At 37.8% G+C, this 27,297-nt stretch overlaps 1 protein-coding gene and 1 pseudogene across 1 annotated transcript in view; one reads left to right on the top strand and one right to left on the bottom strand.

The window, feature by feature from the left end:
- Window positions 1-23,584, bottom strand: part of LOC139965618 (uncharacterized) — a 56,071-nt gene extending 32,487 nt beyond the window's left edge. The window contains exon 1 of the mRNA XM_071968168.1: window positions 23,402-23,584. Within this exon, the coding sequence (XP_071824269.1) occupies window positions 23,402-23,441 (40 nt within the window). The 5' untranslated portion in view covers window positions 23,442-23,584. The remainder of the gene's footprint in view (window positions 1-23,401) is intronic.
- Window positions 23,585-26,057: 2,473 nt separating this feature from the next.
- Window positions 26,058-26,260, top strand: LOC139965857 (U2 spliceosomal RNA; annotated as a pseudogene).
- The last annotated feature ends 1,037 nt before the right edge of the window (window positions 26,261-27,297 follow it).

Here is a 27,297-nt window from a genome sequence, read left to right as displayed (position 1 = left end):
TATTGGCATGCGATGTAATAACCGACGCATGCCTATATGATATGCACGTTAACATGTTGAATGCGCGCGGAGTGCGTAAAAAATTTTGGTTATATTATTCGGGCAAGTCGTTACAGCCCCCCCCCCCCATATTTAGTTGGGCTCCTACGCCTATGGGTCAAGGTAACAAGTGGAAACAATGTTAAGTTACTACACATTAACAGCTAGCATTACGATACAATCAGTGCTTAGAAATATTCAATCTTTGACATCCCTCAATACAAGGGCGGCGGAAGCACTTTGAATCTGGGGGGGCACCAACGTCGAAGGGCACTTTGCAGAAATTCGATTGGACTGATGCAGCCTGATATTTAGTACCCTTTTAACTCTTATTGTATTATCTTATTTGCGTATACACATCACTCCATCAACGCAGCCCCCCCCCCCCAAGGAAACAATGCATACTAGCACTGCAATATCTAATGTGCAAATTGGGAAAAAAGGAAAAAAAAACAAAATGAGGTGAAATCATTATAAAGTCCAAGTCCCTGCACACGCGATCGATACATGCATGAAAGCAAATGAAATATGTCAAAATACTGAAAGAAAAGTAATTTTCTATGTGTTTTTCAATGGTTAAACTGATATTATTATGATCATTATTATTGTAACGACTTTCCCAATAATTCTAACCGATTTGGAAGGGTTATAACACGGCAAATGATTGTGTGTTATTGGCATGCGATGTAATAACCAACGCATGCCTATATGATATGCATATTAACATGTTGAACGCGCGCGAAAAATTTTGGTAATATTTTTCGGGCAAGTCGTTACAGCCCCCCAAATCAAATTGGGCTCCTACGCCTGTGGTAGTAAACAAAACTTCCCGAAATATTTCATTTGACGTGGGTTTCGCTTTGGGTTTCGCTTTTTTATTTAGAAATTTTATGTAGAAAAAGGGCACATTTTTCATCTGAGGAAAAGTGGGGGGGCACGTGCCCCCTGTGCCCCCCCGGTTCCGCCGCCCTTGCCTCAATAATTTCCCTGGAAGTTACAGGATAATTCAGCTTTGCCAATTGTTAATATATATCAGACAACTGAAGAAGCCATTGAATAACATTTTTCGTTTTATCCTACAATTGCCTCAGTGAACTTGAATCAATTTGGCACAATGACTTTTATCATTTCCATTTTGAAAAAACAATCTCATAGAAAATTAAATATACACGTGCAATAAAATGTTAGAATTTGTGTGTAAATCGCACAGAACTATTAACACTACAAACTACAATCCATAGCAACACAGCCTCTAAGCATTGTAATCTGCTGTGAATCTTATCTTTACATGAGTAAAATTGTAGTCATGCATGACGAGTTGTTATCAACTTTTAATCAAGTGCTGGAATTATCCCCAATTTAAAAAATTTGCTACGATTTCCAGATTCTGGCACATTTTGTCTGCCTGAATGGCAACAGCCCAGTGGGTTGGGACTACTAAGCTCTGCTTTCTACACTATATCTCTCATATGAATGAAATTACTCAAAATGCTGATCTCTAGCAAGGTCATAGTATAGGACTAAAATCAATAAATATTCTGACTTTAACAAGACTAATTTGTTTTATTAATCTCTCTTTAAAAGCATTACCAAAGCTGATAATATCGGCCATTTAGAGATTTGAAAAAGGGCAGATGATGGGAAGGGAGAGAAACATATTGTTATGCTTGTTAGTCCTAAAGTAGTCATGGTACACAGTAGAATACTGTTGATGTGGAGAGCTATGTGAAAGAAAAGAAAACTGCTTAGCCAAAATAAACCAGATGATGAGGAAAATAATCAGAACCATATTATAATAAACTTGGCCACAAAATGGGTGGCAGAAAGAGCTGGAGTATAAAACTGGGGATGCATGATCCATGATCTCTCTAAATCAGGGTTGTCCAACCTACGGCCCGCGGGCCACAGTCCGGCCCGCCGCAGGGTTGCGTCCGGCCCGCCAGAGATGCTGTACAGTGCGAAATTTTAGTGAGCAGATTTATTGATAACAATTTGAAGCTATATAATCAATCATTCAAACCTTCTGGGTCCAAATAACTGCATACAGGTCAGTTTGTGTGACACTCTCAGCGGAGGAGGGGGGGGGGGGTCGGGCGGCTGTACTTTATTCATCTGTTTTATCAGGAACGAAAATAAATCAGTGTGCTCCGCGCGCAGTGCTCACATTTTGTTGCCTTGGGCTTCGGGCAAAAGATCGAGCGTAGGGTTCATGTGGCCCCCTCCTTCATCATAATCATTCCATGTGGCCCTCCTCTGCAAAAGGTTGGACAACCCTGCTCTAAATTGATGTAAAAGGGCAAAACATGTAATAACCAAGGAACATTAGGCACGATAAAATGAGAGTGTTAAGGTTGTGAGGACACAAGGTACACAACTAAGGTTGTGAGGACACAAGGTACATAACTAAGGTTGTGTGGACACTGTAAGGTGGTGAGGACACTATAAGTTGTGAGGACACTGTAAGTTGTGAGGACACTGTAAGTTGTGAGGACACTGTAAGTTGTGCGGACACTGTAAGCTGTGAGGACACTGTAAGTTGTGAGGACACTGCAAGTTGTGAGGACACTGTAAGTTGTGAGGACACTGTAAGGTAAACAAGTGCATGAAATTATCTGCACCTCGTCCACTGGTTTAGAGACAGTATTCGGTTGATATGTAATATCTAATGACCAATGATCAATTATGTCAAACACACAGCACCTTATACCTATCCTGATGGCACAAATCATCACCATCAATGCTCATAGATTCTTGACAGTCAAACAAATTATAAAATATCAGGTATATATTTTCTCCGCAAATTTCAGCTCCCTCACAAAGAACGAGCCCATTAAATGTTAACTTCAACGCACAAGGTTCTTTGTCTTGTCGTAAATGCAGTTGACAAGTTAATCCGGCTGCAATATTATTTTAATCAGACAACTTATAATATCAAATAAGAAAAGGGAATAATTACAGGCGGCTAAGTAGGCCCTCTAGAAGACAATTAGGTCGGTATAGCGTGAGATCCATCCGTGTGTAAACTACCACAAACACGACTGACTCTCTCTAACCTCATGAAAAATGTATCATCAAACCTAATAATTACTCGTGCAGCTTGAACTTTACACAGTCCAAAGGCTTGATCATCAATTCTGTAACTAGATGATATTCCCATGCTCTAAGATATATTGTAGATAAGCTACAAAATATGTATGTCTTTCCTTTATTGACCCTGCCTTTCACTAACAGAGTATGATAATAGTACACGGAGGAGTTCATCTCAGTATAAACAGAGAGTGTGAGAGAGAGAGAGTTCAAAGCACTTAAATTATTATCCTGATCACCATCAACCAACCATTTCACTGCCTTCAGCTATTCTGTCTGACTGGCTGGTTCAATCTCTCCTACATATTGTATGGTTTTATAGAATCTCTCTGTACTATGTCATGGTAACAAAAACTGACTTGATGAGAAGCTTTGCTTCACAAAGTGCTTCTTCAAAGAAGCGGGCGGCACAATCTGTGCTTGAAAGGAAATTTGTGAACATAATGATGATGTCATCGCCTTACAAGTTAGACAAACTGTGGTTTGAGAGAAAAATGGCTGAATATCTCGGTACAATATGTGCAATTGTGTAAGAGAGTGGTAGAATTTTTTTTCCAAGAAGTAAGAAGAAATTTCACAAAATATCTTCAGCGATGCTTTTGTTTGCCATTATAGTATATACTGTACATGTGCAAAACATTCAGATCAGATCAACCACCATGTCAATTAAATACAGAAATAATGTGATTTTTAGTATATGATATCATATGCTTTGTTTTATATCCAAGTGGAAAAGGTGTAAAGAAAACCCGAAAGGTTCCAAGAGAGACATATTATAAAGTACCCGGAGACGGTCTTTCGTGGTCAACAGCCAGAATGTGTCTGAGTACTTTATTTTCATTACATTATTAAACACAATACAAAATTGGTATGCATGGCTTTTCATAAGGTATGCACGGCCGTTAATAATACTTAGGGTGGTGTGCACACGATCTACATATTGCACACAAACTTCTTTTATTTGCACATGTCACTAAACTCTTAATATATAACACATTGTACTATACAATACGGTACCTGCATGCTCAGTGCAATAGATATTTCCACATACCTGTCTTCACCTCTCTTTATTACTGTTTTGGTAACTTGATTTGAATTATATTCCTTTAAATTAATAAAGCTGGTACTTTTGATATCCTCCGACCCTCTGATGCAATAGCTGCAAGTGACCTCAAGGTCATTCCAGTGCCACAGGGTATTGACACAAGACACATGGAACAATTAATGTCAGGAAAAAAATATGTTTTGTACACTTTATGTATCTTTGTGTATACTTTAGATATATACTGCATACTGGGCTGCAGGCAATTTGTACAATTTTATCAAATGAGGCACTGTAGGCCCAACTAAATTAGTAATACCAGTTGCCTTAGAAAGGACATTTATCAATAAAGCAAAGGTTTGGGAAGAGAAGGTATGGAAGAGATGTAAAGGTATGGTCAAAATGGGGACTGAAGGGGGGGGGGGTAGGATTGTGGTAAAAAACAAATTAAAAGCTACTTTGATGCTTATACACAAATCTACTCAATCTTTGGGTGGAAGAATGAGAAGCAAGGGCATTGACCGGAAGGGTCGGTCACAGAGGGCACACAGTTACCAGTTCATTCTAGGCACAGAAGAAAGAGAGTGCTAAGATTGTGGGGAGACGGGTAAGCGAAGAGCGAAGTAAATCTACTCAATCTTACATGAAACCTGCCAATACCTGGCCAAAAATTATTATGATTGAGGAACTAGGCCTGTGCAGTACATGTTAAAGGAATGGCTGACCATGCAATATACTGTACATAAAATGGGATGGCTCATACAATGCACACTTTAAAGTTAGTGATTACGTGCGTACCGAAAAAGGGAAAAACATATGATGTTTTCTTTGTCTTTACTCTTCAATGTACCACCGGTATTATTCATGGATCTAACATGTCATTTAATGACTGAAAATGACCGTGATATTTGATAAAACTAATGGAAATGGCATAAAATTTGACAGTATTTAAAAAAAAAAAAAAAAAAGATTCTCATAATAAGAGCTAGACCATGCTTATATGTGAGTTTAGTAATGGATATGAAAAAACTAAATAGCGACAGTGTCACTGCTGTAACACATGCATGATATTGAAGTTTTAGTTTTAGATTCCAAATTTAAGTTAAGATGTTGAATTGGAAGCCACCCGACATGATGATGAAAATCCATATGCCCCTGCGGGCTTCTCCCACATTTGTGGTCGTAAAAAATACCTGCCTCATGGCCTGCCCAAACTAAGACGTCCAAATTGAAAAGAATTATTGGTCTGCTTCAAGATTCCTTATGTTGGAGTAGTTCTGACTAAGAGGCTTCCAACAGAATTGATACTATAACAAGCATGTCGATATTATGGCATATTGCATTGTAATATATGTCTAATAAAATAATATCTGCATTTTATATGTGATTTAAATATAAGAACAAAAGAGTGTCTCTGAGGGACAACATTTTTAGGATTGAATGGAATGACACATTAAATAATTAAGTGACAGCTTAAAATTCTGCTTTAAGTAACACTTGGTTGGTTTTGGTGAAATATTGCTAGGGAATCACTGCCCAAATGCATACAGCTCCTTTAAGCTAGTTGGTCGCTAGACTCCAGACTCAAATGTTTCTGTAAAGTGACAACCTTGGAACTCAAAAAGTTCTATCTATGATTGAAGTAATTCCACCTTAGAATTCTATTGTCATTGGTGGTCTTTCAGAGAGGGTTTGATTGATGTTTCTCTTGGCCCCTGGATCTAGCAGAATGTCCCCCCTTGACCCCCTCTCTTTCTTCTTTCAACTTTGTTTTCCCTTGATTTAATTGACAACTGTCAATCAGACTATTTATCATTTGTCACAAGCCTCTCCAATCTTGCACACAGCAGTGTGAAAGTTCAACCATTTATCAGTTGAGACTCAGGTATTTGGTAATCTGCAAATTTCAACAGTATACACAACACTATGGATGCAATATGCACACTGTAACCATGGAATATTATCCCAAGTGCCTCTTCCATGGCTGTGAACTAAACAAATAGGCATAACTTGAAGTTGCAAAGCTTTTAGGACCATGGAAGAATGAAGTGGGATAGCATCTGCTTTGGCCTTGTTTCAAGTTATAATAGTACTTTGATGTGACCAGTACGGTATACCAAAAAATATGATCAAAGCAATATGCACCAATCTGTTCTTAGTTTACCTGTGACTTTTAAGTTTAGGAAGTAACTACATCATGTTCACACAACAAATACAAGTGTTCAAGGCCATGCATACAAGGTTAACCATGTTTTAATCTTATACACACACACAACAGAATGCCATTCATGTTATGTAGGATTCACTTAGATATAGCATGGAGGTAAAATGGATATAGTATGTCTCTCAATGGCTACTGGGCCACATGTGCAATACAGTACATGTGAGCCATTGATATTGTACCGACATGCTTCTACTGTAACACATGTTTCAGTATGTGTGAGTCATCCCTACCTATGTGCCACACATGGAGGTGTGGGCTGATAAAGCCAAAGGGATTATTTCACCAACAAAATAGATTTTGGACTCACAGACCTGATTTAATATCAAATTAACTTGGAATACCAACCCAACAAACCCTTTTTATCGATTGATCATCCTGGTTCATAACTTGGTTTACCGTAGCAGTCAAAAATACTGGTTTATCGATGAAAAATCTGAATTATCATATCAGGAAAAGAAAAACTCCAGGGTCAGATTTATTACCTGCCCAAGGGCAAACAAGATCCTTCTCTTCTTCGGTTTAAAAACATAAGTATATGGCCTCGGAGAGGTAGAATTTGAAACATCGGTAGAAACAATTCTAGCCACTTTCATGTGACTGGTAGTATTATTTCAGACGACTTACCCACGTTTTTCTCTCATTATCTAGTGTTACATAGTTTGAAGACTACATTCTTAAATAAACAGGTGAGAGCTGGTGAGAGAAAATAACTTCCTTCCTAATACTCCACGGAACAGCTGTGAACAGGTACCATTATTACTGTACAAGACATAGTCACTTCCTGAATAAGGAACAGGTTGTGAAACTGTCTACTTTGACAAAAATAACATGATGATGTCCAAAATGTTCTACTTCAGCTAATATTCGCTATCACAGAGCGATCAGATACTGAAAATCAAAGGATGCTGTAAACAGATTGATGGTAAATACAGAGAGGTTAGAATTATATGTGGATAACTGTACACTGGCATATAATGTATGTACAGTCTAATCAATAAATTTTAGTTACTGTAAATTTCACAGATGCAATGGGGGGGGGGAGGGGGGGTTGCTTTAGGCAACTGAGGCTATGTTAAGACCATTTTGTGCTTTCAAGGAGAAGAATAGGAAATATGTTTACTGGTGAGTAAGGAGGCTTGGATTACAGTGAAGAAAAGTTTGGGCTGTCACAACAAGTCTACATGGTCACGGACTCACGGTGTGGATAATTAAAGGAGACAGAAATGACCGAGATGTCAGTTAGCCAGTGAACGATAGCTTTAACCGAGTTAAAGACCGCATCAGTTTGGCGATTCAGTGTGTAAGCCAGTGGGAAATTATATGGAATATGTGTGAATGTAGGCCAATGAGAAGACCTAGGCACCAAGTAATAACTTATAATATGCAACATGAACCATAGCAACATCATTGAACATCTTCTATTTCCACCAGCTGGGTAGTAAGTAACATTGCTGGAAGGGTTTCCCCTTGTATTGTACAGGGTAGCTATATGATTGAACTAGCCAAGTAATGACAATTATTTAACAGTTCTCTGGTCTAACAAGTAAACTAGTAGGCTTTGTCTATTGAAATTGTAATGAGTTGGAAAATCCAGAACAGTGAAAAAACTTCCAGCCTCCACCGGGCTTTGAACCCGGGCCTCCTGCTTTATATGCAGACTCCCTGACCACTAGGCTATGGACGCTGATTGTATGTCCAAAGGTTCGAAACCGGTAAGGAAGGTCGTAATTCCACTGTAGGCGTTTGTCACCTGTATCGAACAATACTAGTTCTGTTTAGGTGACATATTTTGCCTTACTCTAGAGATCAACCATGATGCTAACCAACTCGAAATCATTTGTGATTCCTAAAGCCGGATCTGGAAAGAGATACTTTGAACAGACTTTATGTTAATGAAATGGAGGTAAACGACAAAGGCAAATGAATATAGTTGGAAACTCCAGTACAGTAAAAATAGTGTATATATAGTGTAATAGTGTAAGTGTATATAATATACTGTTGCAATATTGTTGTGCTCATTTGTATAGCCAGTGAGTCTGATGTTCCTGATTATATACTACATATCTCTCTATAGTGAAACATAGTCATCTAAGATTAAATGATAAGTAATCAACACAGCTTGCTGTCATTATTAGTGAAGCACATTTCCTGCAATAATTTTCTAACAATTTTAAGGGAAATAAATGATGAAAACCTGCACTCAGAATTGTTTATTTTGTCATAATTTCAACTATATACGTGTGTCGATACTTCCTGCCATACACCAACTAAAAAGCTGCATTTTGGTAATAAAAATTATTAAACAGGCAGTTTAATCTGTCAACAATTTCTTATTTGGTATTTCCATTATGCCAATGTGCTCTTTAGATTTATTGCCAATGTGCTATGTAGCTTTATTGACTAGTGTTTGCTCGCTGGTAGAGTTTGCAAGGAATCTAATGTTTTTGCTTCTTTCATCGCTACAGGCATCTGAGGAAGGAATGACAGATTATCTCCATCCCTCACAATAAATGTGTTTACTTTGTTATCTCCGTTCTTAATGAGAATACCAACATTAATCATGTACAGTTCTACCTACCTTATGACAAGCTTTGTGCAGATATCTATGTGCATTACATCCAATGAAATAATGCTTTATGGCTGTGAGCATGTGTGTATAATATATAGCTCAGGCAAGGGACAAAGCAAAATTTAATACCAGTGCTGCATTATAGTCAAGTACCTTGAGTATATACTGTACAGCTTTATACTGCATTATCATACAGCCTGGACACATCATCAGCCTACAGTCCAGACATTAACACTAGTTCTCAATAAATACAATCTGGCTGTTCCTCATAACTAACGACGAATAAAAAACAACAAAAGAAAGAGGTGAAGGAGATAACAATGTTGTACTCAGAAAAACAAAACACTTAATAAAGGAGGAAAAATCATCCTTAGCTTACATAGAGATCATTGTGATGAACATCTCCTGAAATATAGAAGGAAAATGACTGGGATATACGAGGGTTTGAGAGGTTGCGTATAGTGGGAGGAGAGGGGAGGGACACTTTGTCGGTAGAAGTCATCGTCCCACATACTAGAAGGTGATTCATTTTAATATTATAAAATATTATAAATCCATTCTTTTCACATTTTTTAAGGCATCCATAAACTGTGTTGACACTGTCTGAACCCAATGGAAGTACAAAGTTCATTTTAAGAGTTCACCTCTGCACCTCTAATTTACTGAAAATGATGTATCATAAATCCAACAAGATTCCAGGGAATATGAAGAACCCAACAAGCAACCTTTGCAAGCTTCATAATGGTAAATTCAGAATCTGAGAGAGGGTGTGGACACTGACCTGGACGTGGGCCAACAGGGTTGCATTGCTAAAAGCTGTTACCAATTTATGAATAGCTGTGTAGCTCAGAGTGCATTATAAATGTTAGTCACAACGAAATCCTATTTAGACTTGCTCAAGCCATCAGCCATATGTGTGAATGAATATTCAACATGGATATTTTTGCCTTCTAGGTGCCTAGGAAATTTTTTATTATAATACACAGTCACAGATCAGTGACGATGGCTGGGTTTTCTTCTCCTTTAGTGGTCATATACTGTATGTTATAGGAAATATTTTTATACTGGCATTTTCAGAAGTTTAACTAAATTGCTCTGGGAAAATTGGTCTGTCACTGCCAATCGGCATCCAGATGGAATCTTGCTCAAATGCAGAACAGCATCAAAGAAACCCATTTTGCTCCGATTTTGTATTCAGAGAGAAATTGAAATTATACAGAAATATTGAGTTCTTAGAGAATAAACACATAGAGAAATAAACAATCAATTGCAAAGTGTAATTCCTCATGAAGGGAACAAAAAAAATAATTGCAAAGTGTTCATAAACACACTGTAAGCAAGTATAGAAAGTACTCAAGTACTAGTGAGAACAAACATAACCATTTGCTAGACCAATTTGTAGAAGTTGTATTCCTGAATGGGTGGACACAGTTTATGAGGACCAAGATCGCACCTTTGTGCAGAAACAAGAAAGAATAAAAGAGTACTCCACAGGGAAACATGAGTACCAAGATTACTACTGTTGGTAAACAAATGAGTAGAAATGATACAAATTAAGGAAGGACTCACACAAATCATTCATGTTAGAACCAGTTACAGGTAACTATATTACAGATTGCAAAAGCTTTTTAAATTTTGAGTCCTGTTTTCTCTTCCTACATTTTCCTAGATACTGAAGAAACTTTTAACGGGGTCGATCATCGAGGCTTGCAATGTTGGGGTGTGAGACGTGCTCTAGGGTCAGCGGTAGGCGAGCATCAACTCGCCTGACCTTTGCACTACATAGGTCACCACAGCTGGAAGTATCTTGGGCTTATGAAACTTTTCAACATCTGACCATGACTCCTCCTTGCAACTTCCCAGTCAATATAAAGGGAAATCTAAGGTATTGTAACACAGCCTAAATGCAACATTTGGTAAAAGTGGTATTGGGATTATGCCATGGGCTATATAAAGGCATGTCACCATTTATTAGACTACAGTGAGGTCTACTACCCATAATGTAATCAAGTTCCCATTAAAGTTATTTATCCACATTCAGGTCATAATGTCCTTGAGAGACTTATAGCACCATGCAGGGATAGCAGTTACATACAGATTTTTTTGCCGGTGCTCATTTCACAGGACAGGATAGTATGAATTCCCACTGACATGACATATCTTTCATGTTAACCGAACCCTTTGTTCTTGTTTCCTGAGTCAGGAAGCTACCCTGGGATTTTGCCCAAGTTTGACTTGTCAATCACTGCAGTATCAGATCTATCCAATCTGGGATTTTTGCCCTGGTGAAATGTCTAGAGCCCATGGAGAAGACATAACAAGTAATGTCCATATAAAGCCTATGTATTTATACAGTGACATAATTTAATTGAATACTCTGCTATCATGAATCAGGAACATGCATGACGATAGGGACCAAACCATTAGTAAGGAGGGGTGTACAGTTTGTTGGCAGATTGTTTATTGACAGGTGAACTCTTTTAACTTCAGGTTGACTACATTGCAGCATGCGCAGCAATGAAAGTCCAGATGCAAGACAAAACTTTTGGAGTTTTAATAGCGTCATAAAAGTCACCAAGTGTTTCAATAATAAAATGAAAGTAGCAAAAAAATCCCTTATGGAAATGTAACAATATCTACAAGAACATTGAGCGCATTGCAATGTTCCTGGTTTCACTTGTAGATTTACAAAACAAAATGGCAGCCCTATGATGGGAGTTTACTACACTGGGAGTTGTTCTTAACATACAATTCTATCATGAAAAGATACAATGATGGTTGGGTTTGATTCTCTTTTCATTTCATTTCATTTATTTGTTTTTCACAACATGCATTTAAACGTTTACAAAAAAACAAATAACATGAAGTAGTATTGAATAATACATGAAGTGAAGGAAGCGGAACAAAAAACCCTTGCGGGCTTGACGGGGTGCTGCGCTCCCTAAAATACAGAGAAAGAAACCAATCAAAGTACAACAAAGCAAAATACACAATTTCATACAATAGGACAATAAGACCATAACAAAACAATAACACCCCCCCCCCCCCCCGAAAAAAAAAACAATCCAGTGCATCTGAACACCTGAGTTTGTCCATACAACAAATTGGAGTCTTTCAATCACTTGTCAAAAGTTAGTATTTGTTTAAATAATAATTACTTAAGTTATACCTTTTAATGCCACATACTGTACATGATAATGCACAGCAAACTTGTAAGTGTGACCATGCCAATGATGTCACAGTAAACTTGATACCTAATACTGATGATGATGCACAGCACATAAAATTGCTAATTAGCCAGTAAAATCCCTTTTGCAGGATCATCTATAGGCCTACCACTGCCTTTTCTTTATTTCAAAATATCTTCAAAGTAATCATGGAGGATGATACCAATTCCTCACTTTTCGGGGGCGGGGGTGGGGGCGGGGTGTTTTATTTAATCGCGATGAATTCTGAATTTGCTGTCTTACTAGTCTTCCTCCAGACAACCTCCTTTAGAGGCCTGAACAGAAATTTGGTTGTCTAAGATGAAAAATTTCCTTGACTGTACAACAATAGTGTGCAGGAAAGTTGATTAAAAAGTTGGAAGCACTTTGGTTCCATCTAACATTTGTCAGGAAATATTACTTTACAATGGACTGAAATAAAGAATTATTTTATTACAAAATCTTATTCACTGACTCTGTTACCATGCTTGGCTCACATATATTTCCCACCCCTAAACATCTCTATGCTATGAGGCAAACTCCCCTGCTCTGCTCTGCTGGTCTGCTATGTTATTCTTACTGTGAGTATCCTGGTTTGTGAGCTCAATGTCTGATGGATGTCATCAAGTGGTTATTTCACACCCACCTAGTGCATGAATGAAACACAGTACCTTGTGGTCTCATTAATGCTGGAACTTCTATGGACAGAGGAAACACTTCTCTTCTGAGATCATAGGTTAAGTGTCCTGAAGGTAGTGTGGTTCTTCGGTTCTAGGGTATATGACCGTAACCTGGTATGTAAGTTCAATATATTTCATATAAATGTGAAATATAGTATTAGCAACAGATTTAATTGTCTGCCAAACAAGAAGGATGATTTTTTACTTGGAGGGGGGGGGGGGGGAGAGAAGAAATGTGTCAGTTTCCTTTGTCTAGAACTGCCATGTGGAACATCAATCTTTACATGTATACAGCAGGGTACTATACTGTAGGTATGATACAACATGTATACAGCAGGGTACTATACTGTAGGTATGATACAACATGTCTACAGCAGGGTACTATACTGTAGGTATGATACAACATGTATACAGCAGGGTACTATACTGTAGGTATGATACAACATGTATACAGCAGGGTACTATACTATAGGTATGATACAACATGTATACAGCAGGGTACTATACTGTAGGTATGATACAACATGTATACAGCAGGGTACTATACTGTAGGTATGATACAACATGTATACAGCAGGGTACTATACTGTAGGTATGATACAACATGTATACAGCAGGGTACTATACTGTAGGTATGATACAACATATACAGCAGGGTACTATACTGTAGGTATGATACATCATACATACAGCAGGGTACTATACTGTAGGTATGATACAACATGTATACAGCAGGGTACTATACTGTAGGTATGATACAACATGTATACAGCAGGGTACTATACTGTAGGTATGATACAACATGTATACAGCAGGGTACTATACTGTAGGTATGATACAACATGTATACAGCAGGGTACTATACTGTAGGTATGATACAACATGTATACAGCAGGGTACTATACTGTAGGTATGATACAACATGTATACAGCAGGGTACTATACTGTAGGTATGATACATCATACATACAGCAGGGTACTATACTATAGGTATGATACAACATGTATACAGCAGGGTACTATACTGTAGGTATGATACAACATGTATACAGCAGGGTACTATACTGTAGGTATGATACAACATGTATACAGCAGGGTACTATACTGTAGGTATGATACAACATACATAAAGCAGGGTACTATACTGTAGGTATGATACAACATGTATACAGCAGGGTACTATACTGTAGGTATGATACAACATACATAAAGCAGGGTACTATACTGTAGGTATGATACAACATGTATACAGCAGGATACTATACTGTAGGTATGATACAACATGTATACAGCAGGGTACTATACTGTAGGTATGATACAACATGTATACAGCAGGATACTATACTGTAGGTATGATACAACATGTATACAGCAGGGTACTATACTGTAGGTATGATACAATAAAGCAGGGTACTATACTGTAGGCAGATATCATACACAAAAGCAGGGTACTATACTGTAGGTATGATACAACATGTATACAGCAGGGTACTATACTGTAGGTATGATACAACATGTATACAGCAGGGTACTATACTGTAGGTATGATACAACATGTATACAGCAGGGTACTATACTGTAGGTATGATACAACATGTATACAGCAGGGTACTATACTGTAGGTATTATACAACATGTATACAGCAGGATACTATACTGTAGGTATGATACAACATGTATACAGCAGGGTACTATACTGTAGGTATGATACAATAAAGCAGGGTACTATACTGTAGGCAGATATCATACACAAAAACAGGGTACTATACTGTAGGTATGATGCAACATGTATACAGCAGGGTACTATACTGTAGGTATTATACAACATGTATACAGCAGGATACTATACTGTAGGTATGATACAACATGTATACAGCAGGGTACTATACTGTAGGTATTATACAACATGTATACAGCAGGATACTATACTGTAGGTATGATACAACATGTATACAGCAGGGTACTATACTGTAGGCAGATATCATACACAAAAGCAGGGTACTATACTGTAGGTATGATACAACATGTATACAGCAGGGTACTATACTGTAGGTATGATACAACATACTGTACATAAAGCAGGGTACTATACTGTAGGCAGATATCATACACAAAAGCAGGGTACTATACTGTAGGTATGATACAACATGTATACAGCAGGGTACTATACTGTAGGTATGATACAACATGTATACAGCAGGGTACTATACTGTAGGTATGATACAACATACATACAGCAGGGTACTATACTGTAGGTATGATACAATAAAGCAGGGTACTATACTGTAGGCAGATATCATACACAAAAGCAGGGTACTATACTGTAGGTATGATACAACATGTATACAGCAGGGTACTATACTGTAGGTATTATACAACATGTATACAGCAGGATACTATACTGTAGGTATGATACAACATGTATACAGCAGGGTACTATACTGTAGGTATGATACAACATACATAAAGCAGGGTACTATACTGTAGGCAGATATCATACACAAAAGCAGGGTACTATACTGTAGGTATGATACAACATGTATACAGCAGGGTACTATACTGTAGGTATTATACAACATGTATACAGCAGGATACTATACTGTAGGTATGATACAACATGTATACAGCAGGGTACTATACTGTAGGTATGATACAACATACATAAAGCAGGGTACTATACTGTAGGCAGATATCATACACAAAAGCAGGGTACTATACTGTAGGTATGATACAACATGTATACAGCAGGGTACTATACTGTAGGTATGATATCATACATAAAGCAGGGTACTATACTGTAGGTATGATACAACATACATAAAGCAGGGTACTATACTATAGGTATGATACAACATGTATACAGCAGGGTACTATACTGTAGGTATGATATCATACATAAAGAAGGGTACTATACTGTAGGTATGATACAACATACATAAAGCAGGGTACTATACTGTAGGTATGATATCATACATAAAGCAGGGTACTATACTGTAGGTATGATATCATACATAAAGCAGGGTACTATACTGTAGGTATGATACAACATGTATACAGCAGGGTACTATACTGTAGGTATGATACAACATACATACAGCAGGGTACTATACTGTAGGTATGATACAACATACATAAAGCAGGGTACTATACTATAGGTATGATACAACATGTATACAGCAGGGTACCTTACTGTAGGTATGAGACAACATTTATAAATACAGTATGCTACCTTGGTTAAAGGCAAGCTGGTTATATAACATATAACCAGGGGGCTGCTCTAGCTTTGATTAAAACATGTTTTATGAACAGCACCTTGAAAGCTAGTAATACAATGAATATGTAAAAGACATTTAAGTATCAATTACTGGGCCTTGATGAGTCTTTTGTGATTTAAGTAACCAGAAAACCAAACCATTTAGTGGTTCTGATGCCCAAACATATTCTTACACAGGGTTATAGCCACGCCTGCCGGCCGGCATTGGAAGTGAATAAACAGTCCACTGGCCGGCACAAAAAAATAGTACAATGCTTGTGAAATACAACAAAAGTAACAAATTTATCTTTCCCTTGCCGTAAAACATGATAATAACGTCACCTTTTTCTGTTATTTACCAAAATACCCTTGACCCCCACCGGGGCGTTGCCCCTGGACCCCACCAGGGGCCCTTAAGCGGGCCCCTGGACCCCCGGCTGTGAGATGGGAGAGCTTCACTCGCTACGCTCGCTACGCTTCGCAAATTTATTTAACCAGCACTCACAATCTCCTAGCTATAACCCTGTTCTTACATCTATACATTATTATTCGCAATTAATTATGGTTTGTCAATTCATGAGTACAATTATTGTACAATATCACCAGCACTGTTAATTGTGACGTACAAATGTATTTATAATACTGTAGTTAACTTACATTATTATTAGTAATTAATTGTGGTTTGTCAATTTAGTACAATTATTGTACAACATCACTGCTGTTAATTGTGACGAACAATATTATGTAGTACTATTATATTATTATTAGCAATTAATTGACATAGTCAATATTTCATGATAGTTTATTACTGCACATAAAAATTTAATGATTCTAGTAAATTTGTAATGTCAGTATATATGGGTACTAGTATATGACCTTACTAATCAATTCGGATCATATATCATACATAGTATACAAGCAAATTCACCAAAGGTTATAATGAATTTGTAATGTATGAGAGATATGTAATGTTACTGACATTGTTTGATCATGGGTGTTTGTGACCTGTAAACTGAGTATAAACCAAACTGTGGATTCTTGTATGTACAGCAGCTGCCTGTGTACTGAGAAATTTACAAATGATCTACATTGTATCATCACCTCAGGGCTAGATAACACATAACTGCAGCAAGTGTACATATGGGAGTTTTCAATGCCCAGTGCTGTTTTGAAAATTTAACAGCTACATTAGGTACTTCTTCTAAGCTGTAGCACATACTTCATTCATGTCCACAGATGGTACAGTATAGATGCCTGCATGGGACCAGTGTGATCTCCTCAGCAACATGACTTTAAATTATGCCATGGAGGGCCCCCCCCCGCTAAACAACACAACTTTTAATTGTGCCATTGAGGTGAAGCACCCTCTTCCCCCCCCCCCCCAACAACATATATTTTAATTGTGCCATTGGGGTGAAGCACCCTCTCCCCCCTCCAACAACATAACTTTTAATTACAAGTGACATTGAGGTGATTCCCCCTCCCACCCTCCTCCCCAACAACACAACTTTTAATTGTGCCATTAAGGTGAAGCCCCCCTCCCCAACTACATACCTTTTAATTGTGACATTAAGGTGATTCCCCCTCCCCACCCCCCAACAACACAACTTTTAATTGTGCCATTGGGGTGATGTCCCTCCCCCCCCCCCCAACCAACAAAACTTCCAATTGTGCCATTGAGGTGATGCCCCTTCTCCCACCCCGAAAACTTAACTTTTGATTGTGCATTTGAGGTGAAGCACCCTCTCTCACCACCCCTCCCCCAACAACACAACTTTTAATTGTGCCATTGAGGTGATCCTTCCCTCTCCCACCCTCCAACATTTAATTTTGCCATTGAGGTGATGCACCCTCTCCCCCCCCCCCCCCTAACAACACATTCTTTTAACTGTGCCACTGAGGTGATGCCTCAGCTTTCAAATCTAACCAGAATAAATCCTCACTGTTTATGTTACCTTCCTAACAGAAATCCTAGTCATTTATTGAACAATAAACACTAGCCAAATACATTATTCATGTCAGTATACTGTAGTAACATGTGGTTTATATCTTGTGTTATAAGTGTGTAAAAGTCCACCTGATGGTATTAAATGTGGCTGTCAGTAACACACCAACCCGCAACCTAAACCGTCAATATTTCTGGTCCATCACAATCGCACAATTATACCAACTGAAATATAAAACAAAAACAGTAAGAGGTTACAAACTGACCTTGATTTCATCAAGGTCGTTTGTACTTTTTGCACACAACCTGACCTGACCTATTAATTCTGGAATGATATATGCAGTGTATTAACTGTATAACATAATAAAGTACTATTAAAGTAAACAATATTGTAAGCTTAAGAGTGTGCTGCAGAGTGATAAAAAAGATGCAAAATATTACTGACCTTCACACACAAATAAGCACACTTTCTATTTTCAATTAAACAATATAATGGAAAATATATTGAAAGCTTTTGCTTTCATAGGAAATGATGGAACATTCACACTCCAAGGACAGCTGTCACAATGTGACACGGTTTAAGTGCTACACAGGTTTAGAACACCATTATAGTAAGTACAGAATGCCATAATTTAAATTAGGTTTTAGTTACTGTAGGTACCAGAGTCTGTATTTATGTACTTTCACAACTAAAACCATTTAAGTAAATTCACTGAACAAAACAATTAAAAGACAAAACAAATGGTGAACAGTTGAAATTGACAAGTAAACATTTCCAAGTTTGCGAACTATTATATACTTGACCAGACTTATCAGTACACTGTACTGTGTGTTATACAGAACATGCTGAGCCTGTAACCAAAAGAATGTAATACAGAAGCCGAGGCAAGCTTGGGTATATATCTCCTGTGGAACATACATACATTAACTCCAAGTAACCAAAACTCTATGTATAAGACCCTTGCCATAGATAGATAACACTAACTATGTGCTATGTATAAGACCCTTGCCATAGAAAACACTAAGTATATATGCTATACATAGACCGTTGCCATAGAAAACACTAAGTATATGCCATGTATTAAACCCTTGCCATAGAAACACTAAGTTTATGCTATGTATTAGACCCTTGCCATAGAACCTTTGCCATAGAAAACACTAAGTATATGCTATGTATTAGACCGTTGCCATAGAAAACACTAATGCTATGTATTAGACCCTTGCCATAGAAACACTAAGTTTATGCTATGTATTAGACCCTTGCCATAGAACCTTTGCCATAGAAAACACTAAGTATATGCTATGTATTAGACCGTTGCCATAGAAAACACTAATGCTATGTATTAGACCCTTGCCATAGAACCTTTGCCATAGAAAACACTAAGTATATGCTATGTATTAGACCGTTGCCATAGAAAACACTAATGCTATGTATTAGACCCTTGCCATAGAAACACTAAGTTTATGCTATGTATTAGACCCTTGCCATAGAACCTTTGCCATAGAACACACTAAGTATATATGCTATGTATAAGACCTTTGCCATAGAAAATACTAAGTATGTATGCTATTTGGCAACTCAGTTGCATTGGATTGGCAAGTATTAATCATAGAAAAGTACAATTGGTCAAATTGAGCCATCCTCTTGAGATTACAGTAAGCATCATTGAACAATTTATAATAAATGATTTCACTTTTCATTTCAACCAATTTGTTTATATTTATGTTTTATTTAAAGATATTTTATATTAAGCAAAGAAGAGAACTCTTGACAATTTACCTTCTTTTTTTATCATTGTGGGATTTATGTATCAAACAACATCCAAAATTTATCAAAATTAACTCAAACCCTGCCTTGAATGACCAGTTTAGTACACATATATATCAAAAGTTATTATAAATAAGGGATGAAGTAAATTCCTTAAACCTCCACCCTGTCCTCTCTCCCTCCCGCCTCTCCTCCCCCCCCCCCCCCCCCCGATAACATCCTTCAAAGACTGATTCATAAACATCATTGCTACATCAACTGGTGTTTCCAACTTCTTGAATCATAATTCAGAAGACCCAGACTTCAAGAGAAGTGTAGTAGTATATTGCTATGATAAATGGCATGTATAACAGCATAGTCAAATGTATTACCAATGGTTTATTTTCCTTCCTGGTAGGAGCCATAACACAGGAAATGAATTGAGACAATGTGCCACCCTTAGTCTATATATCATTGCATGTTATCTCTTAGTTTCATAATAAGTCATTTGTCTATTTCTACTCTGTTAAGTGTTCGTCACATTACTCACATACATCTACACAAAGAGAAATAGCTAACAGTCGAGGACATTGTCTTGGAGACTTGCTAATTTTGGAAAAGACAAGAACCAGGCCCACAAGGAAATAAGACAGAGCATAAGAGAGGCCCATCAGAGGATAGGATGAACATTGGTAATGGAAGAGGGGAGATTGGAACCAGGCCCACCAAGAAATAAGACAGCATATAAGAGAGGCCCATCAGAGGATTGGATGAACATTGGTAATGGAAGTGGGGAGATTGGAACCAGGTCCACAACGCGATAAGACAGAGCACAAGAGGGTAGGATTTAGAAACTAACAGAGTGTTTGGAATAAACTGCCGGAATCTCCAAGGAAGCCCACCTGTTTCAGGGAGACATATCAGCAGAACTTTATTTGTGCTTCATCCACCGTAGAGCAATTTGAATGATATTGGGGCAATGTAATTTAATAAATTTATGTCATTGATTCATTTATTGACACTTTATCAAGACATTTCATACGAAAGGACCATCGGAGAAGTAGGACAAATGTTTGAGAGTGAAAGAGAAGGGAATGGGATAGGAAACCTGTCCATCATAAAATTCCGCAAGACATGTCATCAATTTAGTCAAACCTATGAAAAGAACTTGACAATTTGATGTAGTATACATGTATAATGATTCCATTATAACTTAATTAATCCCTGTCGTTGAACAGTCCCAAAACATGAACCAGAATACCAGATAGTTGCACAGACAACAAGTGTGGACATACTGTATGAAATGTTTTATTGTGTTAGACAGAGGCATATAAGGGCTTTCTTCTCAATTATTTTCATGTAAACATGCTTTAACGGAAAACAAATTAACATATTATAGAAACTGAAATCTACAGCAAATTACTCTTTCCAATTGAGTTCTATGATTGGTTGGTTATGTTCGAAAACAACACACACAATCCCTGTCACGCATGAATGACATCAAATACACACCTGGGGGGTCTAAACACCCAATGTTTAATATAGTTAGTATTAACATAGTACATATGCAAGTTCAAAGGAATGAAATCTGAATCCTAAAAATTAGTGGGCTATTAACTCACTAAAACACTGCCCTAGGGGCATTTTTGGGTAACATCAATAATAACTGGAATATATATTATTGATTAATGGCAACTAAAGACCTGCATAAAATCAGAGGTGTCTCTTCAGTCTTAATGAAGTAAAACTTGATGGCAGAAAAATCACAGTTCATTAAAGTAAATACTTGGTGACAGGTTGCAAAGGAAAACCAGCTCTCAGATAACATTTTGTGTTGCCATTTTTTTTAGGAAAGCACAAGTTAAGTTTGTACAGATGTAAGACAAGAAAAGTACAAAACTAATTAACTTGATGGTTGAAGAAATGTAGAATTTTTATCTCTACATGTACTACTGGGTATGAAATACTGTACCAGTGTCATCAATTTGCACTTGCAGCACTGCAACTTGTTGGGTTAGTGTGCCTTAGTGGTGGGTAACATACAGTGACATAATTACATTGGATGGACTTTAAAAAAAAGTAATTTATGTGGTTGCATTGTTTGTGTGTGTGTATGTGGGAGAATATGAACATCCAGGGGTTTCTAAACAATGCATGCCTCTCTTCAACAATGGGAAAAGATTTGATGGAATGTTCATCATTAGTTACCATGATTTTCCTACAGTAGAAATGGGTCTCAAACAAGACATGTATAATACTGACAAAATATGTTATTTATATACTTAAAAAATGAGTGGGTTCTATAGTCAAAAGGTACATAAATTGTTTACAAATTACACTATGTGTTGTTGGATATAAGCTTTATATAAGGCATTGAAACAATGTTTATGCATGCTATTCAGACATCACTTGATACACAATAGTCATGCTATCCTGATCCTTAACAGACATCCCAGTAGACAACAGGATAGACTGCATGAACAGGCACACTACCTGCATGTAACTCTTGCATGAGGATGATTAATTTTCTCTTTAATGGAGCACTGTCTATTATCCCAATCTTATATTATTACTTGTAGTGTGGTTCATTGTAATTGTTTACAGCAGTGGTCGATGTTATGTATGCAGTATTATTAATGGTGTTCATTTTCAGGTGACTTCACTCCTGACCAATGCAAGCTCATCCACTTTTGTATCTATAGAAAACATGCCCTATAAAAGTCATGCAGATAAAGCCCTGGTACAGTGCTTGTTTTAGACTTTCACCTGGGCTAAATGTCAGTTAGGAAGCAGAGCTCTGAAGAAAATTCCTATCAATTCAAATAATGTTAAGATTACAGACATAACTCTTTCAAGAATGAATGTACAGACCCACCCCCCCACCCTCTGCCCCACCCTCTCCCCAACAATTCTCTTTGAACTTGTGTTTATAAAGGGATCCTTGGGAAATCTACTTGAGAATTTAGTTATAGGCCTACCGTACGTCTCAATACAATAAAACACTGTAGCCTAGGACTATCTAATTTTGTAACATTTTATAATTTTTAGAAGTAACTGGCCATGTCAGTATGATTTTATTTTCAGATTATTCTACATCTTCACATAAGAAATTTACCATTTATGCATTGCCAACATTCTTCAGAAAAACCTGCTTAAGATTCAAGCATTGATACACAGAAGCTAACACAACATGGTCTCGGTTACCCTATCTCTCCAAGGTCCTGTCAAACCTTAATTCGGCGTCGTCAAGTCGGGACTGTCTCCCTTTACTTTGTGTCACGTATCGCCGACAACAATTGAGGACTGATTGAATAAAGATTGAAAGTCTCGCTTACGACGCCCAACTTAGGCTTCAAGGGTATTTGACCGACATCCGTCAATCAGTAACATAGAGAATTTGCGATCAAATCTGTCACTTCTTGTGCGTCAATTGCAAAAGAACACCGCCGATTTCGCATAGTAAATGAGATGTCACAACAGCTGCATACAGAGCGGACCATAACACAAACTTTCAACGGTGCTAGACCGTACAAAAGTTACTGTTGCAATGCGACAGATCTCGGCAGACGACATTCCACTATTGCCTACTAAACAAAGTAAGACCCTTACCTTTAAGACGTTTTGGAGTAAGTTGTTTCCTTCTTGGCATTCTGATAGTGACTTAGTTGTAACTAATAACGAAAGAACGATGAAGAATATGTTAATCTTCGCAGAAAGGTTAGAACAATTTTTATCCTCATGATGGCTATTGTCAATGCACAGAGTAGGTAACATACGTATTAGTGTAAATAGAAAACCCTGCAATTGCAATATGGCCATGCATGATGAGTAGCAAAGTAGGCGTGGCTTAAACCTTCAGCAGCTGCAAAAGTAAACAAAAAAGAGGGAGACGTAACTTTTCTTCTTTATTCAGAAACTGATTGTTGGGAGGGAGAGAAGAGAAGGGAAAAAAAGAGAGGAAGAGAAGGGAGAAGAGGGGCGATACTTCTACTAAAATGAAATGTGAAGGTTTGCTTACCCCGCGTTTGATTTAGTCAAATAACTCAAGGATTCGGAGAACTATGTAGAGAGGTGGGGCAGATCCAATTTCTATGAATAAAACGGAAATATGCAGAGCGCCACTCGAAGCTGAAGGCATAGACAGAGTGACATCAATGAAAAGTGTGTGGTTGTAGAAGGGGCACACCCCACTTCTGAATACAACCCATTTTACATGGATAAGACCCACTACACTTGACGAAACATTCGCAAGCGACGTACTAAACATCTAATTCGATTAGGAGGCTATGGATTCAGAAGGGCCTACCATATAGCCACAGGGCACTGTCGGATTGCCCGAACGGTCAGTCCACCCCGTGCAATAAATGATTTGCTCAACTGATAAAGCCCAAGTATGTCATGGTATGGTTCAGTGTCGTGCGCAGGATTCCAAATGTGGTGATTGTGGAAGTAGGGTGGGTGGGGAGATGGGACGGACAAATTCAAAATTTTAATCCCCGACTGATATATATAATTAATCAGGTAAACTTGTATGTAAATCCCAAGGCGAATGAAGAATGTTATAAAAGAGGGAACTTGCCTGTAGCAATCGAAGTCGACTCCTATGTATGAGGTCTGGGAATCCTTCTCCCAGAAAAAAAAAACATTCTGAGGCATTGGCCTATTTAGAATATAAATTATCTCCATATAAAAAGCACTGAAAGCACTCAACTATTTATTGGCTTTGCCAATAAATATTTTCTGTAAGGTTGAAAGAGGTCCAATTCTTTAACTGCTGAATACAGAAAGCCCCTGACCTCCCTCGAGTGTAGTTCGAAGGCAGGGTGGAGAATGCTCCCTCCATTCCCCGGACGCCCCCTCCCCCCCACTTTGTGCGCACGCCATTGGTATGGAGGAGTAACAGGAGAGAAAGCTGTTTCTTTCTCGTTCCAATGGGTAAAGGACTCATAAAATGTCCCCTTGTTCATGTTTGCATATACTAACCGCTGTCTTATTCAACATTTGGTACCCTCGAACCACCTCCACTGATTTCTAGACTATAGCAACGTAATGTGATGAGAGGCTCTTCAACTTTTAATTATGATTACATTCAATGTTATACATCGCTGCCTAGTACACACAAACTTTGCCGGAAGTGTCTTTGCGCTAAAATTTATACTTAACTTATCATTTAACTTTTTTTTTGTGTTTACTTTAATATCATAACTTTCTATCCTAGTTTGCTAGCCTAACTTCTCGAGTGGCATTATGATGCAGACCTCGTGAGGGATTTCAGATTGGATAGGACGGGAGAGGGAGGGAGAAATCATAGTTCAGTGGTGTTAGGATTGCCGACGTGAAAATCGTTGCTGTGAAAGAATATTTTGATTTAACTGCTTGAGACAGTCAAATGAACAGAACTTATTTACGCTAAAGGAAGCGGCATTTAGCTAATGGTATATGAAAGAGCGGAGATTAACAATACACGGAAGCGTAGAAGGGACATGTTAATTGACGTTGTCATGTGATGCAACAATTCGTCAAGAATATAAAGTTGATATTTTGTCGACCAATACCAACTCATCAAAATGACGAAAATCTGAAAATTTGCATTTTGTGATGACGCATTAACTTGTCAAAATGTCAAAAATCTGAAAATTTACGTTTTGACTACATCATACCAACTCATCAAAGTGAATAGGATCGGAAAATTTACGTTTTGACAAACGCATTAACTTGTCAAAATGTCAACAATTTGATAATTGGCATTTTTGCCAGAGATGCAATAACAAGTCAAAATGGAGTATACATAAAGATTGACGCTTCATCGACATAATACCAGATTTATGTCATTTTGCCAGATTTGGAAGCGTGTAAGTTGGTAATTTTCATGTTTTTGTCACTTTGACGATGTTGATGCATTTCAACAAAACACCATGTTTTAGATTTTTGTCATCTTGACGAGTTGATATGTCGTCAAGATGTTTGTTTTCACATTTTCAGTTGATGCAATTCGACAAAACATAAATTTTGATGATTTAAAATTTGTCGTCAAAATGTAATTTTCAACTTCTTGACATATTGACGAGTTGTTGCATCTCTTCCGAAAACGTCAAGTTACAGGTCTCTTCTACGCTTCCGTAGCAATGAATGTGCGAATAAGTTGTTGGGTTTAATTACAGCGAATCTCTTGTGGGATAGTTTGTTTAAAGCGGGGCTGTTAATTATAAGATGGTACCATTTTAATGAAGTAAAAATACCACAATCAATTAATGATATCCCTCCTTTCGCTTCTCGGCCTTTTGGCTAAGATCATGTGTAGTATCTGTTCCCTTTCGAAGGAATGGTGATGCACACCCAACGATGATCACACAGTCACAGTCCCGATGCAAGGGGACTGGGGTTGAGAGCGGATCAGTCGTTCTGTAGTTTGGTTTTCGTGCCCAGGTTCTTTCCTGGGCGACTTTTTTTTAAATAAAAAGTATTAATGACATCACTCTTTTCCTTTCTGTCTATACCACCAATGCTGACATTGGGATAGAGTGGTAAGTAACTTAAAATAATAGTTTACTGTAAGGTGACCATATTTGCCTGACTGGAATCAGGGAAATTTATTGCGTGACAGATATGGGGGAGGGGTTTAAGGTGCCTAAGTGCCTAGATGTAAAATGGTGATACTTAGAAGCACGTTTTATATCAATTTTATTTTCAAAAATGTAGCTTTTTTTTAGATTAATTTTAATTACTTTACGTAAGAGTGCTAGGCTAGATCGATCTGCATATTCCACTTTACACTGGCCCATCTGAACTATTGGCTAGCTCCGTTCTGCGACTGCACACTTGACTAATTTTTTTTTTACAATTATTTTACTAGTAATGTGGGATATTTTCGAAATTCCTGAACATTTTGACGAATCGGGGACATTTTCGGGGACACTTGTTCATCGGGGACAGCACACTGTAATCGGGGACTGTCCCCGAAAATCGGGGACGTCTGCTCACCTTAGTTTACTGGCATGTTTTAAGCAACATGCTTAAGTCCATAAAGTGTGGCGCTATTCACGCACAGTAAGTTATGACCACTGAGTTAGTGTACAGATCAGTGGTTATGACTGGCTATTGTTACAGCTGCATACTTAGTCAGTTTACAAGACAAATGACAGGATTCTAAAGAAATTGTCCACATGATAAATCTCCCCTTCAACTAGCTGGGTTAAAGCGTATAACTTTTGTAGCAACTGCACAATGACACACATCTGCTTATTTATCCATACTGCTGAGATATAACAACCCAAAGATCACAAAGGTAGACATCATGGGGAATTCTAACTGGACCTCATAACTGTGCTATTGAAAGATTAGCGCTACCATGCCATTATTCTTCGGCGTAGGAGCCTAATTTGATTTGAAGGGGGGGGGGGTGGGCTGTAACGACTTGCCCGAAAATGTAACCAAAATTTTCAACATGTAAATGTGCATATCATATAGGCATTCATCGGTTATTACATCACATGCCAATAACATAC

Source organism: Apostichopus japonicus, chromosome 3, assembly GCF_037975245.1.
Source record: "Apostichopus japonicus isolate 1M-3 chromosome 3, ASM3797524v1, whole genome shotgun sequence".
Classification (NCBI taxonomy): domain Eukaryota; kingdom Metazoa; phylum Echinodermata; class Holothuroidea; order Aspidochirotida; family Stichopodidae; genus Apostichopus; species Apostichopus japonicus.
The sequence above is the reverse complement of the archived record's forward strand: the minus strand, read 5'-3'. Positions and strand labels throughout refer to the sequence as shown.